Below are 13,544 nucleotides of genomic sequence, written 5' to 3'. Positions count from 1 at the left end.
ATGCTATGCACAGAAATTTGTAGAAAGTAGAGTGATGTATTTGTCCTCTTAGAGAACCCAGAGCCCAACAGGAGATACACACCTAGCTTTAAGTTAGAGATAGTAATTACCTCATGTATAATTCGAGGAAAGAATTTAGAAGTTTGTAAATAAAAATACTTAAGATAAATGTAAAGCTTAGAATAGTGGGTAGCACAGTTAAATATCAGATAATTTTTAGCTGTTAAGAATTGATGTCATAGGGCTGGAGAGATGGCTCAGTGGTTAAGAGCACTGGCTGCTCTTCCAGCCTGAGTTCAATTCCCAGCAACCACATGGTGGTTCACAATCTGTAATGAGATCTGGCGCCTTCTTCTGGCATGCGGGCATACATGGAGGCAGAATGTTGTATACATAATAAATAAATAATAAATCTTAAAAAAAGAATTGATGTCATAAATAGAAACTAATCTCTGAACTCTGTCTTATGAATAGTTCATGATTCTGAAGGAAAGATTATCCACTAAAAACACTAGAAAGTGTCAACAGTGTTAGTGTCAGAATTTTTGGAGGGGCCAGGAGAATGGCCTTGTCTTCCACAGTTTGAATGTTAATGTGTACACACAAACACACAGACACACACGATTTCATAGTATTAAATTTATGTAATTCAGATCATTGGAAAAGTTTATTACGGTAGTATGAATTGAAGTGAAAAGAAGCTGTTTATTAGTAAGATCAGACTAGGACTCATGAAGCTAGGGTGAGATAGTCCCAGCTCCTGGGAGTTGAGGGAAGAGAGTTGTGGCCCATTAGTTCAAGGCCCGCATGGACAATACAGAGACTAATGTAACTTTTATTTTGAAATGAGATGCAAAACTTAGTATTAATTGATTGTTTATTTGTTTTTTGAGACACATCCCTGTGTTTATCCTGGCTGGCCTGGAACTTAGTATTTAGATCAGTTTAGACTTGAACTTGGCAGCAATTTTCCTGCCTTTGCTTCCTGAGACTGGGATCATGGGTGTGTCTCAGCATGCCCAGCTATTAAAATATTTATATATTAATATTAATATGTTTATATATAGTACAGAAATGGCTAGGAAGAAATAGATCAAATGATAACAGTTGTTTCTTGATAGATTTTTTTAAGTAGTTAAAATTTATCTTAACTATATTTTTCACAGTTAAAACTTTGAAAATAAGTTCTTTTAATCAGTAATTTTTACATTTTTTGACCTCTAACACCCTTTTTTAAAATGGGGATAGATATGGTTTCAGGGCTGGCTTGAAACTCATAGCGATCATGACTCCTTTGCTTCTTGAGTGCTGGGCTTAAGGGTGCACACCATACTTTGCTAACCTAGTTCTTTTTAAAAATTAATCTTACAGGGCCAGGATCAGGTACCCCCAGGCTGGACAGTTGAGTTCCTACCCCAGAACCCATTTATTTAGAAAAAGGAGAAAACTGACTCCTACAATTCTCTGACCTTCACAAGCACATTCAAAATCATTCAGTCAATACAATTCTTAGTCCAATGTAGCAACTGCTCCTTTAATCTCAGCAGGAGGCTCATGAGTTCTAGGCTAGCCAAAACATAGTGAGATCCTTGTTTCTAAAGTGTAAATAAAAAACAAAAATGTTTCTAGGTGGAGTCCCCAGATACAGTAGTTTCCCTGTTTAAAGGGGCACTGAAGGGCTCTGTTCAGTTGGCTTCTTGGCTGTGTTCTACTCTCAAAAGGGGCCTCAACATCTAGCAGTGGTATCTAGTAGATAATAATAAAGAGCATGGCAGGAATTTTAGTGTTTTATGAGTTTGGGGGCTATGGGAAAGGAATTGTTTCAGAAGAACTTAAGGTTTTATACTTTGAAGCCTGATACCAAATTTAAGGAAGTCTCAACAAAGAGGTGATGATCAAGAAGACTCAGTGTAAGTTTCTGTTTAACAGGTGGTGGTACCACTGAGACTTGGGGAAGGTAAGCAGATGGGAATAGGGATAGTGTAGCGCAATTAGAAAACATAGACTGGGTAGATGCATCCAGAGGTGGCAGAGGAGTCAGAGCTGGATTGGAATAGTCAGGTGGAAAGGGAACTTTGTGCCACAGAACACACAAAGAGTTTTTCAAAGTAATGGAACATGTCTTTGTTTTAATAAAAGGAAGCTAGAACTGAAATGGCTTGAAATTTTGTTTCTCAGTTTATATGATACTAGTTCCTATATCACAGACTGTCGTGTAAGTTCTGTTTTGTGGAATCACTTGAAGAATGGCATATATGAACATAACTGACTTGTAGACAATTGGAAGGAAAGTGTTTGCTTCAAAGGATGTTATTGACTCTAAATTCACTTTTTGTGTTTCTAAGATCCGTGGCCCTTTCAGGAAAGACAGTTTACTTTATCAAATTATCAACATATTATTATTATTATTATTTTTTTAATAGAAAAGTTTCTTTTGATGCTACAATCAGTAAAACGGGCATTTGCTATTGATGCTAGTCATCCCTGGCTTCATGAATGCATGATCCGCCTCTTTAATTCTGGTAAGTTTTTATTCCCATACTGAACAAATTTGACTAGTAATGAGTGTGGGGCTGGAGGATGGCTCACTGGCTCAGATTTTGTTGCTGCTCCAGAGGACTTGGATTTGATTTGCAGGACCCACATTAGACTAATACCTCTTAACTCCAGCTCTGGGCCATCCAGTGCGATTTTTTTGGCCTTCATTGCCTAAATCAATACACATGGTATACACATACATAAATAAAAGCAAATAATAAAAATAAAAATATTCTAAGCATAAGCTCAAAGTCATTTTTAAGGTCAGCGTATATTGCACATGTCAAGGATATGGGATATATGTTGGTTACATAAATGTTTAGCTGTAGTAAAAGTTTAAAATTAACCAGCAGAGTTTTTTTACTGAGAAAATCTACTGTTTTCAGACGTATAGTGAAATAATAAGTATAATTTATTTACTGCCAATTATATACAGTTTTGACACACAGTAGCTTTTCCTTAAGGTGTCTTCTAGACTACTTCTCACCCTCTTTCAAGTTTATTTTGTAATGAATAGTTCTTCCCACAGTTCTTGAAGATAAAGGTCAGTGAAGTTGGTCATATTTCATTTTGCTTTAGCTAGTAAAGGCTCCTTGGGTGTAGAGGACAACGAACTATTATAAGCTTTATCAGAGTATCTAACTGCTAAGAGAGTTGTCTTTTTAATTCATCCAACAGTGTGTGAAAGTAAAGACTTACCTGAAACGGTTAGAACAGTATTAAAGCAAGAAATGAATCGTCTTTTTGGAGCAACAAATCCAAAGAATTTTAATGAAACTTTTCTGAAAAGGAATTCTGATTCATTGCCACATAGATTATCAGGTAATGCTTAATTTGGTCCATCTAGTACCCTTCTTGTAGCCGTCCTGAACAACTTCAGTGCTATAATGAGTCACTGTTAAGGTAGGGTTTGTATTTTGCTCAAAATGGGAATATTTACTATATTTTGTGAAACAGAATTGTTACAGTGAAACACGATACATTGTTTTCTACTAGTTCACAACCAACATAAGTACAACTGATTTTGGGAGTAAGGGTAAGGTTTCACTGTGTATACCTGCCTGACCTGGAATTCACTATGTAGACAAGGCTGGCCTCTAATTCACAGAGATCTGCCTGCTTCTGCCTCCAAGTGCTGGGACTAAAGGCATGTGCTACCCAGAAGTACAACTGAATTAAATGGGTTTCATCTCGAGTACCCACCCACCCCAAAGTGCATTTAAGTGTCTTATTGCAATACTTTGTAGGCAGAGCTTGTACTCTTCTCTTGCTTCCATTATTGTGATTATAAAGTTCACTTAATGTGATTTTGATTTTTTTATGCTAATGTACTTATTTGGCTCAGTAAGCTAAACACCTGAAAATCACCTTATATTTTAGAAAGTTTGAATCAAGAAGAATCAGTCACCATAAACCAAAGTCTGGGTTTTATTAGTGTGCTTTTACAACTGTTGGCACATACTATTAATTCCCAGTACACTGGAGATAGAGGCAAATGTATCTCTGTGTATTCATGGCCTGCCTAGTCTGCCTAGCAAGTTCTAGGCCAGAGCTATGCAGTGATGTCTTCTGCCTCAGACAAAACAAAGCAAACCTGGCTAAGTCCTAGAGCTTTGTATACTGTTGTGGAAAGCTGAATGCAAGCTTTGTCTCATGCTTTTTGTCTTATTGCCATTCTTCTCGCTGTCTTTCCCACATGAAATTATTGAACCATTTCCCCTTCGCTATTTATTTTAGTTGGAAAATGATTCATAATCTCATTACACCAAGACAAGTATTAGAGTATTTGTATTGCTCCATGTTTTGATTATGCATAGTTTACTAACATTGCGTGGATCTCTTACATACCTTAATCCTTTCTCCTAATTTAGACAATTCAACCCTCTCAGGGTATTGTTATAATAGCAGTGTCTCACATGGCTATAACATGTAGCTGTTTGAGCATACCTTCTATTTTATATCTGAATGAGTAGATGCTGAGACTCTGTTCAAGGTCCCTAAGCTAAGACACCTCATTTTTTTTTCTCTTTCATTTAGCTGCCAAAATGGTATATTATTTAGATTCTTCTAGTCAGAAACGAGCAATAGAGCTGGCAACAACACTTGACGGATCCCTCACCAACAGAAACCTTCAGGTAACAGGGTTTACTTATTTCAGGAGTAACTACTCTTTTACTTCTCACTGAACGTTTTGAGGGGCTTTGTGTGCATGTATATCTGTATTCTTGTGCAGAAGCATACCAGGTTAGTTGGTATACTTTTAATAACTAGTTTCATGTATATAAATTGAAATAACTTAGAAATATGTTATGATAAAATTACGTGTCCTCAGGCTGGAGAGATGGCTCAGCAGTTAAGAGCACTGCATATTCTTCCAGAGTACCTGGGTTCAGTTCCCAGTACCTACATAGCATCTCACAAATGTAACATCAGTTCTAGGGGATCTAGCACTCTTTTCTGGCTTTCATGGACTCTGAGCATACATAAAGGTAAAATGCCCATTTGCCCATGCATTTATTTAAAAGTAAATCTCTTAAAAACTAAAAAACAAAACAAACAGTTCTTTTTGGATTTCAGTTATATTTCAGGATATCTGTATATCTTGCAACCATTACGGTAGTCTCAGCGAGGATTCTGATACATTTAAAATGTACTGAAAGCCAGATGTAGTGGTGCATTCCTTTAATTCCAGTATTCAGGAGACCGAGGCAGATCTTTATGAATTCAAGGTCAGCCTGGTCTAAATATTGAGTTCCGGGACAGCCAGAGCTGCATTAGGTGAGACCCTCTTTTGAAAAATAAAAGATCTTCTTAGCATAGACCAAGTTAAAATTTTTAAAAACAAAAGAAAACTAAATTTTAGAGTAATATCTATCGTGAGAATATGACATTGTTAATTCTAATTTCAACTATAAAGAAAAGGCAGCTTGAGCTGGAGAGATGGCTCAGTGGTTAAGAGCACAGGCTGCCCTTCCAGAGGTCGTGAGTTCAATTCCCAGCAACCACATGGTGACTCACAACCATCTGTAATGAAATCTGGTGCCCTCTTCTGGCGTGTGGGCATACATGGAGGCCAAATGTTGTATGCACAATAACTAAATAAAGAGAAAGAAAGGAAGGAGGGAGGGAGGGAGGGAGGGAGGGAGGGAGGGAGGGAGGAAGGAAGGAAGGAAGGAAGGAAGGAAGGAAGGAAGGAAGGAAGGAAGGAAGGAGAAAAGACAGCTAATATTATATTATAGTTAGTCCAATAAAGAGCATATTTGGCCTGGCCCAAGCTGTTAATACCAGCACTTAGGAGACAGAGATAGGTAGATTTCTGTGAGTTGGAGGCCAGCTTAGCCTACAGAGTCTGAAAAAAAAGAGTGCTTGTTGAAAGAAAGCTTATATTTAGTCAGTACAAATGGAGGCAATATATCTTTTCTTTTAAATATTTAATATATTTTTTTAAATATCTGTGTGTGCATTAATGAGCATGTGCATTCGTGAGAATGTGCATTCTGGAAGATTGTATCAGATCCTTAGGTTTGTAGTTTCAGGCATTTCTTGGATACCATCTTGTTACATGAGAGATCAACTGGGAGCTGATTTCTGGTCCTCTAAACTACTAAGTTAAGAATGAAAGTTTTAGAACTCTTGGTTATCAAGTAATGCACCATTAGGGTTAGAATGTGAATATAATATTTTTTGTATCTTGGCAAGATTTTTGGAGTGCCTCATATATGGAAACCAAGTAGTTTTGTCTAACTGAAAAGAAAATGTGAGGGGCCTGGAGAGGTGGCATTTAAGAGTACTGATTGCTCTTCCAAAGGTTGAGTTCATCCCCAGCAACCACGTGGCAGCTCACAACCATTCTGGTGCCCTTTTCTGTCTTGCAGGCATATCTGCAGACATAATACTGTATACATAATAAGTAAATCTTTAAAGGGGGGGTGTGGGAAATGCACATAACGTGAAACATTTTAAAATGCAGATTATAAATGTAGGGGATATTGAAAGAAATGTGTGTGAGAGAAATCTGTTTCTAATCACTTTGTACTGAACATTTTTCTGCTTAATTCTTGGATGTTCTTTAAGATTGCTTTTTAAAAAAATTTTTTGTGTGTGTGGAGGTAGTTGAGGCAGGGTTTCTCTATGCAATATGGACTGTTCTTCTGAGTGTTTTGCCTGTATGTGTAGATATGCACCATATGCATGCTTTGTATTCTTGGAGGTCAGAAGAGGGTGTTGAATCTCCTAGAACTCAAGTTAAATGATAGTTGTGAACCACCATGTGGATGGTGAGAACCATTCCTGAGGCCTCTGCAAAAGCAACAAGTGCTCTCAACTCCTGAGCCATCTCTCCAGCTTCAAGATTCCTTAATTTGAATTTAGAGTTTAATAGCAGGGTTTGATTTTGTAGTTTGTTGAGAGTAGCCTTGGCTGGACTAGAACTCACTATGTAACATAGACCAAACTGACTTTGAACTCATAAAGGTCCACCTGCTTCTGCCATACAAGTGCTGGGATTAACCGTGGGCCACCATGACCTGGCCAGTATTTGATTTTGCTGACTCATTGCTTCCCCAAAAGAAGGAAAGAAAATTTCCTAGATGTGGAAGTTGGCATTGACGTTGTAAGTTTAACGTTTATACATAGGGCCAGGCTAGTCTGTGGTAATGTCATTTCATAAGGCTGTGTACTTGCACAGAGTACCCCTTTAAAGAACACTACTTTAGCTGGGTAGTTGATGGCACATACCTTTAATCCCAGAACATGGGAAGCTAGGGTTGTCTGAGTTCGGGGCTAGCTTAGTCTAAAAAGTGAGTTCCAGGACAATCAGGGCTATAGAGATAAACCCTTTCTCTAACACCCCTCCTCCCAAAAAAGAAAACCAGACCCCCCCAAAAAAGTACTTTTTAATATCTTATGTATTTAATCAAATGTACATACATTCGTCTCTGTTTAATTTGGGTATAAACCCTCCATTTCTAAAGAAATGGTTGATTTAGGCCTTGAAGACCGTCTTAGTGGGATATATAAGCAGGAGGAAATGCTTTTGTTTTGCTTAAATGAGCATTTTATTCTTATTTTGGAAATGGTTGAAGTGTCTCATGCTAAGACCTGTTTTGTGCCAACTTCTAACATGACCTTTTCTTTTCTTTAGACTTGCATGGAGGTGTTGGAAGCCTTGTGTGATGGTAGCCTAGGAGACTGTAGAGAAGCTGCTGAAGCTTACAGAGCAAGTTGTCATAAGCTTTTCCCTTATGCTTTGGCTTTCATGCCCCCTGGATACGAAGAGGATGTGAAGATCACAGTTAATGGAGATAGCTCTGCAGAAACTGAAGAACTGGCCAATGAAATTTGAACATCATTAAACAAGCAAATGGAATGACTTTGGACCATATCTAGTGTATAATATTTTTGTCACGCACCTGCTGCATTGCTCTAACTTACACAAAATGAGAGGAGTAAATGTTCTTGCCTTCAAATAGTCTTTTACGTTTTTTATCCTGCTGAAAACTATATATAAAATATCTAACATTACAGGATATAGGTTCAGTTTCTTAAAAATTAAAAGCTGCTAAAATTGAGGGGTTTAAAAAAATTCCATATCCTACTCCTACCTTCCCTGCCCATATTTTTAAACTAATTTATATAAAATCTGGAGGCTATTACAGCTAACATAGCAGGTGTGTGGCAGAAATATTACTTTGAATTTGTCTTGTGAGATTTTACTCTATCTCAGACAGCATAAATGCTGTTTCAGCACTGGATTCTTTCACTGAGCACAAAGAGTTGTTGGGGCTTTAGCATCTGACTGATTTTGTTACGGGGTTGATTCTTGACCATAGGAAGTATGCAATGTGAATCACTATGTACAGAGCCATCTACAACAATTGGTTGTAGAGACTGGGACACATAGCTACCAAGCAGATTATATGAAACCTAGAAGGTGTTCAGTACGCGTGTTGTGTTTCCAAAATTTGCTGTACATGATCAGTTTGGTGTTCTTGTACCACAGTTTTTAACCGAAGGAACCAGTTGGAACAATCTCAATTTTAACTAAAACTTGAAGAACTAAAATAACAATGCAGACCTTTAGCATTGTTTTTGGCCAAACTTGTTAAAACTGTAATGCAAGAACCAAATGCACTGTGATGTGGCACCAACTAATTAGCAAGCATGAATTTTTCACCCGAGAGTGAAAAACAAGAAAATCTACCATGGCTTGAAGTTAAAGAGCAGAACTCCTGACTACCATTCTATGACTGATCAAGAGACTAATAGCTAAAAACCTCAGCAGGCCTTGTTCACGATATGCAGAAAAAAGTGCTGCAGTTTAGATACCTCTGGAACTTTTCCACAGTGTCACAGGTTTGTAATACTTGAAGCCCTTCATTTCTAAGAATATATTTCTTGCTCAGTTGTTTCAGGCAAGCCCAAGACTTTGTAATTTTTAAAGGGCCCAAGATTTTTTTTTCAATAACAGACCAGCTTCTTTTTCCTGCAGTTACAAATGTAATTTCTTTTTTGTTGTCAAACATAAGGTACCAAATATGATGCAATAAATTGTTTTGAAAAACAGTTGTGTGAATATTTCCACTAATCCGAGTTGGGCTTCTGTGAAATACACAGGTGGAAACAGAGGTTGCAAGCCAGAGGCAATGAAATGCATTGTAGGGCTAGTACGGAGGGGAGCTTTTTAGAGTGGACTAAATGATGGTGTCAGGGAAGTTCCGGAATGAAGTAGAATGCTGCTCCTTTGTTCAGATTTCACTGAGGGCTAGGATTGTGGCAGGTCCTATGAATGTAATTCATAATCTGAAAAGAAAACGAAACACGACTATTTTGATTGGGAAAATGAGCCTTAAATACGTCAAACCTGTACACTGACAACTAGCCTCAGGCTCAATATTCTCTTTATGTTTGCAAGGTCTGAGCAATTAAGTTTAAGTAAAATTAATTAAGTGTATATAAAATCAAACTTTTGTAGTATTTTAGTTATAGATAGTTCATACGCTAAAGGGAATTTTCAGATCAGATCCTTTTGTTTCATAGTACATGATCTGCATTCCACATCCCAGTCTAACAGGTTAGTGACGCAAAGGTAATTACAGTCTGAACTCCAGTGCTTTGCTTTAACAGGCCCTGTCTCAGGAACATCTTAACAGATGGCAAAAAAAAAAAAAGTGAACTTTAAAAATACTTCTCATATGAGTGGCACCTGAGGCTCTTACTGTTTGGAATAAACACTAGTGCTACCTCTGCCACTGGTTCAGTGTTGGAGGAGGCACCAGCCATATAGTAGGCGTGTATGTGTGGTTTTGTTTAAACTCTACTGTATATCACAATGAAATCCGTCTATTTGTCTTGACAATGTTCAAACGATGTAGATTGTCTTAGGATGAATACTCAGAAGTACTCAGAACTCTAATGCAGGTACCACCGGAGAGGAGCTAAATTCCTATCATGTATATTGTATTCGAACCCAATTTTACTGAAACTATTGAATAAATCTTTTATTTTCCTTCAGGTTTACTTTATAGTGTATACATTGTCTGGTGTCAAAGGACCTTGACTGGGTTCACCTAAAACATTGTACTGTACTCTCTGAGTATATCAACTGGATGATTTCCCATTTACCCCAGCCATATTCAGTTCATTTCCAGTGATACTGTGGGGGGAAACAGGGTTAGATAAACAAGTTGGAAATGCAGTGTGATGTTGTAATCTAAACAAGTGCCTTATGTTTATTGCTAAGAACTGGTGTTATCAACCCTTTTAATAAGGGGTTCCCTCGGCCTGTATTAATATAGGAAAGTAAAGATCCTTTTGTTTTTCTTTATATTCACTATTGTCATTTCTCATTGAAAAGCTAAACTCTGACTAGCTTAGTTTACTTAGCTTTAATTAGATAGTTGAGTCATTTTCACTATTTTTTCTGTATTTATTATGCACAACAATAAAATGATCTCTAATAGCATGACTAAAAGTAGTGCCGATGTCACTGGAAAGCTTTCTGGGTCTTCTTAGGCCCTGTGTTTTTCACCATGATTGTACTGCATACTCTCCTGCTCTCAGAGCAATGAAATGAGAGCTGTGACTGTGAAGACCTCAGAGCCATGGTCTAGAGTCAGGTGGGTTGTAACAAACTCAGACATCCCTTCTGGTCAACTGGTGAGACTATTTCTGTTGTCATGCATAGCATACATTTGGGGAAAGCTTAAAAAGTAGAGTATTGAACATGGTAGGCGTTTCTTTTAAATAATCCTTGAATTCTGAAGATCATGATACTAAGAGTTCCAGAGCAACATTTCTGATGTAAGGAGTCTTTTCTGCCTCATGCTCCTGATTTTTTTTAATTGAAAGATTGTCAAATCTAAGACACAAACCCTATGAAATAGCTGTTGCACCACAGGAAGCAGAAATGGTTTCAGTTTTTGCTGGTTGGAAACTACAATTTGCAGCAATAAAAATTTTTGGAAAAGGTTATTAAGTTTCGCTTTTCCCTTGTACAGCTATGAGATGGAAATGCAAAGTATAGTGTGTAGGAGATTCTGGAGAGTGCTGTTTAACAAAGAATATCTTTTATGTATACTCTAGTTTGTATAACAAAATGAGTACTTGCACATACTCATGGTACACACTACTAAAACAAGCAGAATGCATACCTATAACCCCAGCACTTGGGAGATGGAGTTGAGGACCAGTCTGGAAAGATAAAGCATAGGGAAAAACTATAAAAGGAAAGAGTCTGAAAGTCTCCAATTTGTTAGTTCATGCAGTTGGCGCTGAGGCACCATTTTGGGATGGTAGCCAGAAGAAGAGTTTGGTACAATATAAATTAGAATTTGCTGATGCTGTAACCTCAGTGTTCTATGTACCTGAACCAGACTGTAGCCCTTGTTTCAAGGCTGCTTGTACCAAATGTAAGGATGTTACTAGCAGTGCAGCAAAACCATTCCAAGGTCTGTCTTACATTTTTTGGGACAGTATCTCACTATGTACCCCTGTTTGCCTCAAACACAGAGGTCTGCCTCACTCTCCTGAGTGCTGGGATTAAATACGTGTACCACCATGCCTAGCTATGAAAGCTTAAGAAGATGGGCGGGGGGGGGGCACACCTATGTGAGCGCATGTGTGGCGTTCAGGACAACTTGCATAGGAATCTCACCTTCCTTACATTTCAGGGATCAAACTCAGGTTACCTGGCTGCATGGCACATCTACCTGCTGAGACATTTAATTGGCCTGTAAGTGAGGCCTTGATTTCTAGTTCAAGAACCTGTATTTCTCTACATGTTGGAAATCTCATTGTAATGTAAAGATGTCTGGCCTCTGAGGACAAACTGTCTTCTCATTTAGGAGTAAGGAAGTGAGGTAATTTTGAGAGTGTTGTAGATCTCGAGTTGTTTTCACCTAATGATGCTTGTCTTCTGTGTTTACCTGTACATGACTGGCATGGGAACCCTGTGCTGTCTCTGGTTTTCCGTTTGGTCCTGAATGAATTTGTCCACCTGTTTACTTTGTAATTAGAGTTTTTCAGGACACACTTGTGGCTACACTGTTCTTCCAAACTGGCTTTTCTTAGGAGCTCAACTTACCTGCCCTCAAGTAATCATATTGTTGCTCTGTATCTTTTAAAATGAAAAAGTTGCCATTTAAAGTAGATGGTAACAGGACTATCCCCTGGATTCTGGAATACCAAATACTAATAACTTCCGTTGATTAACTTAGTAAAAAAAAAAGAAGTGAGAGTAATAGACATATTTAGGAACATGTATTCAGCATTACTTGTTCAGAAGCTCATTAAAAAGGACCTAAGAATAAGCCAACTGCTTCACTTGTTTGTTTTGTTTTTTTTGTAGTTTGAAAACTTTAAGCACTCCGTTGAACCCAGCATTTTCAGCTTCCTGCAAGAACTGAGTGAGTGAAATGTCCAATGTAACATGAAGTTACATGACTCATGCTTTGCTTCAAATTCCTATGAATCCACTTTTAAATTTGTTTTATTATATATTATGTGTGAGCTTACAGGAGCCAGTCTCTTCTCTCACCATATAGGTCCCAGGATTTGAACTCCGATTAGCAGGCATGGTGGCACGTGCCCTTACTCACTTAGTCATCTCTCCAGCCTGTAAATCTATGGAAGTTTAAAAGACGTGATGCCTAGAAATGGTGGCACATGCCTTTAATCCCAACACTTGGGAGGCAGAGACGAGACAGGCGCATCTCTGGATCTATGAGAGCTCAAGGCCAACCTGGTAGAGCGAGTTCCAGAACAGGCTCCAAAGCTACGAAGAGATGCTGTCTGAAAAACAACAAAACCAAAAACACCCCATGGTGACAGCCATGCATAATTGCCTCACAGAATATAGGAAGTGACCTTAGACCATCTGCAAAATCTCAAATTTCCTATCCCTTGTCTGTGGTTATAGAAGATTCATCTTGGTCCTATCTGTTGGCCATAAGTAATCATCTCAAAATATTATAGATACTTATTGATGTTAGTACTTTTCCTATGTGTAATCGTTATCAGTCAGGTGTGCCTTTAATCCTAACACTGAGGAGGTAGAAACAGGTGAATCTCTTTGATAGTTTGAGGATAACTTGATCTACAGAATGAGTTCCAGGACGACCAAGAAAGAGTACACACAGAAACCCTGTCTCTGAAAACAATAAGAAAAACTATGGAAGTACAGAGATTGTGTCTTCTCTTATACTAAGTAAATGAGCCCAGAATTTTAACTTTGTTAAGAGCTTTCTGATTGGTTTCCCATCCACACTGTTCTGATAACTTCAGTCATGTTTACTATACTGGGATACAAGTTGAAAAAGAAAAAGCCAACCTGTGAGTTTACTGCATTGAGACAACTTTCAATTTTCCCTAGACACAGCACTTCTAAGTGGATGTTGGCAGATCCTTGAGCTTGAAGAGGTTCTGTGATTCAAGGTCAGCCTGGTGAACAGTGAGCTCCAGGACAGACAATACCCTGCCTCAAAAAAACAAATGACAGTAAGGTAGAA

The 13,544-nt window shown here is 38.0% G+C and overlaps 1 protein-coding gene across 1 annotated transcript in view; it reads left to right on the top strand.

Moving 5' to 3' along the window:
* Positions 1-12,336, top strand: part of Naa15 (N-alpha-acetyltransferase 15, NatA auxiliary subunit) — a 71,527-nt gene extending 59,191 nt beyond the window's left edge. Inside the window, exons 17-20 of the mRNA XM_057756923.1 lie at positions 2,424-2,522; positions 3,217-3,360; positions 4,576-4,673; positions 7,682-12,336. Coding sequence (XP_057612906.1) covers positions 2,424-2,522; positions 3,217-3,360; positions 4,576-4,673; positions 7,682-7,882 — 542 coding nt within the window. The 3' untranslated portion in view covers positions 7,883-12,336. The remainder of the gene's footprint in view (positions 1-2,423; positions 2,523-3,216; positions 3,361-4,575; positions 4,674-7,681) is intronic.
* Positions 12,337-13,544: the final 1,208 nt, after the last annotated feature.

The sequence above is a fragment of the Chionomys nivalis genome, chromosome 24, assembly GCF_950005125.1.
Source record: "Chionomys nivalis chromosome 24, mChiNiv1.1, whole genome shotgun sequence".
Taxonomy (NCBI): Eukaryota; Metazoa; Chordata; class Mammalia; order Rodentia; family Cricetidae; genus Chionomys; species Chionomys nivalis.
The sequence above is the reverse complement of the archived record's forward strand: the minus strand, read 5'-3'. Positions and strand labels throughout refer to the sequence as shown.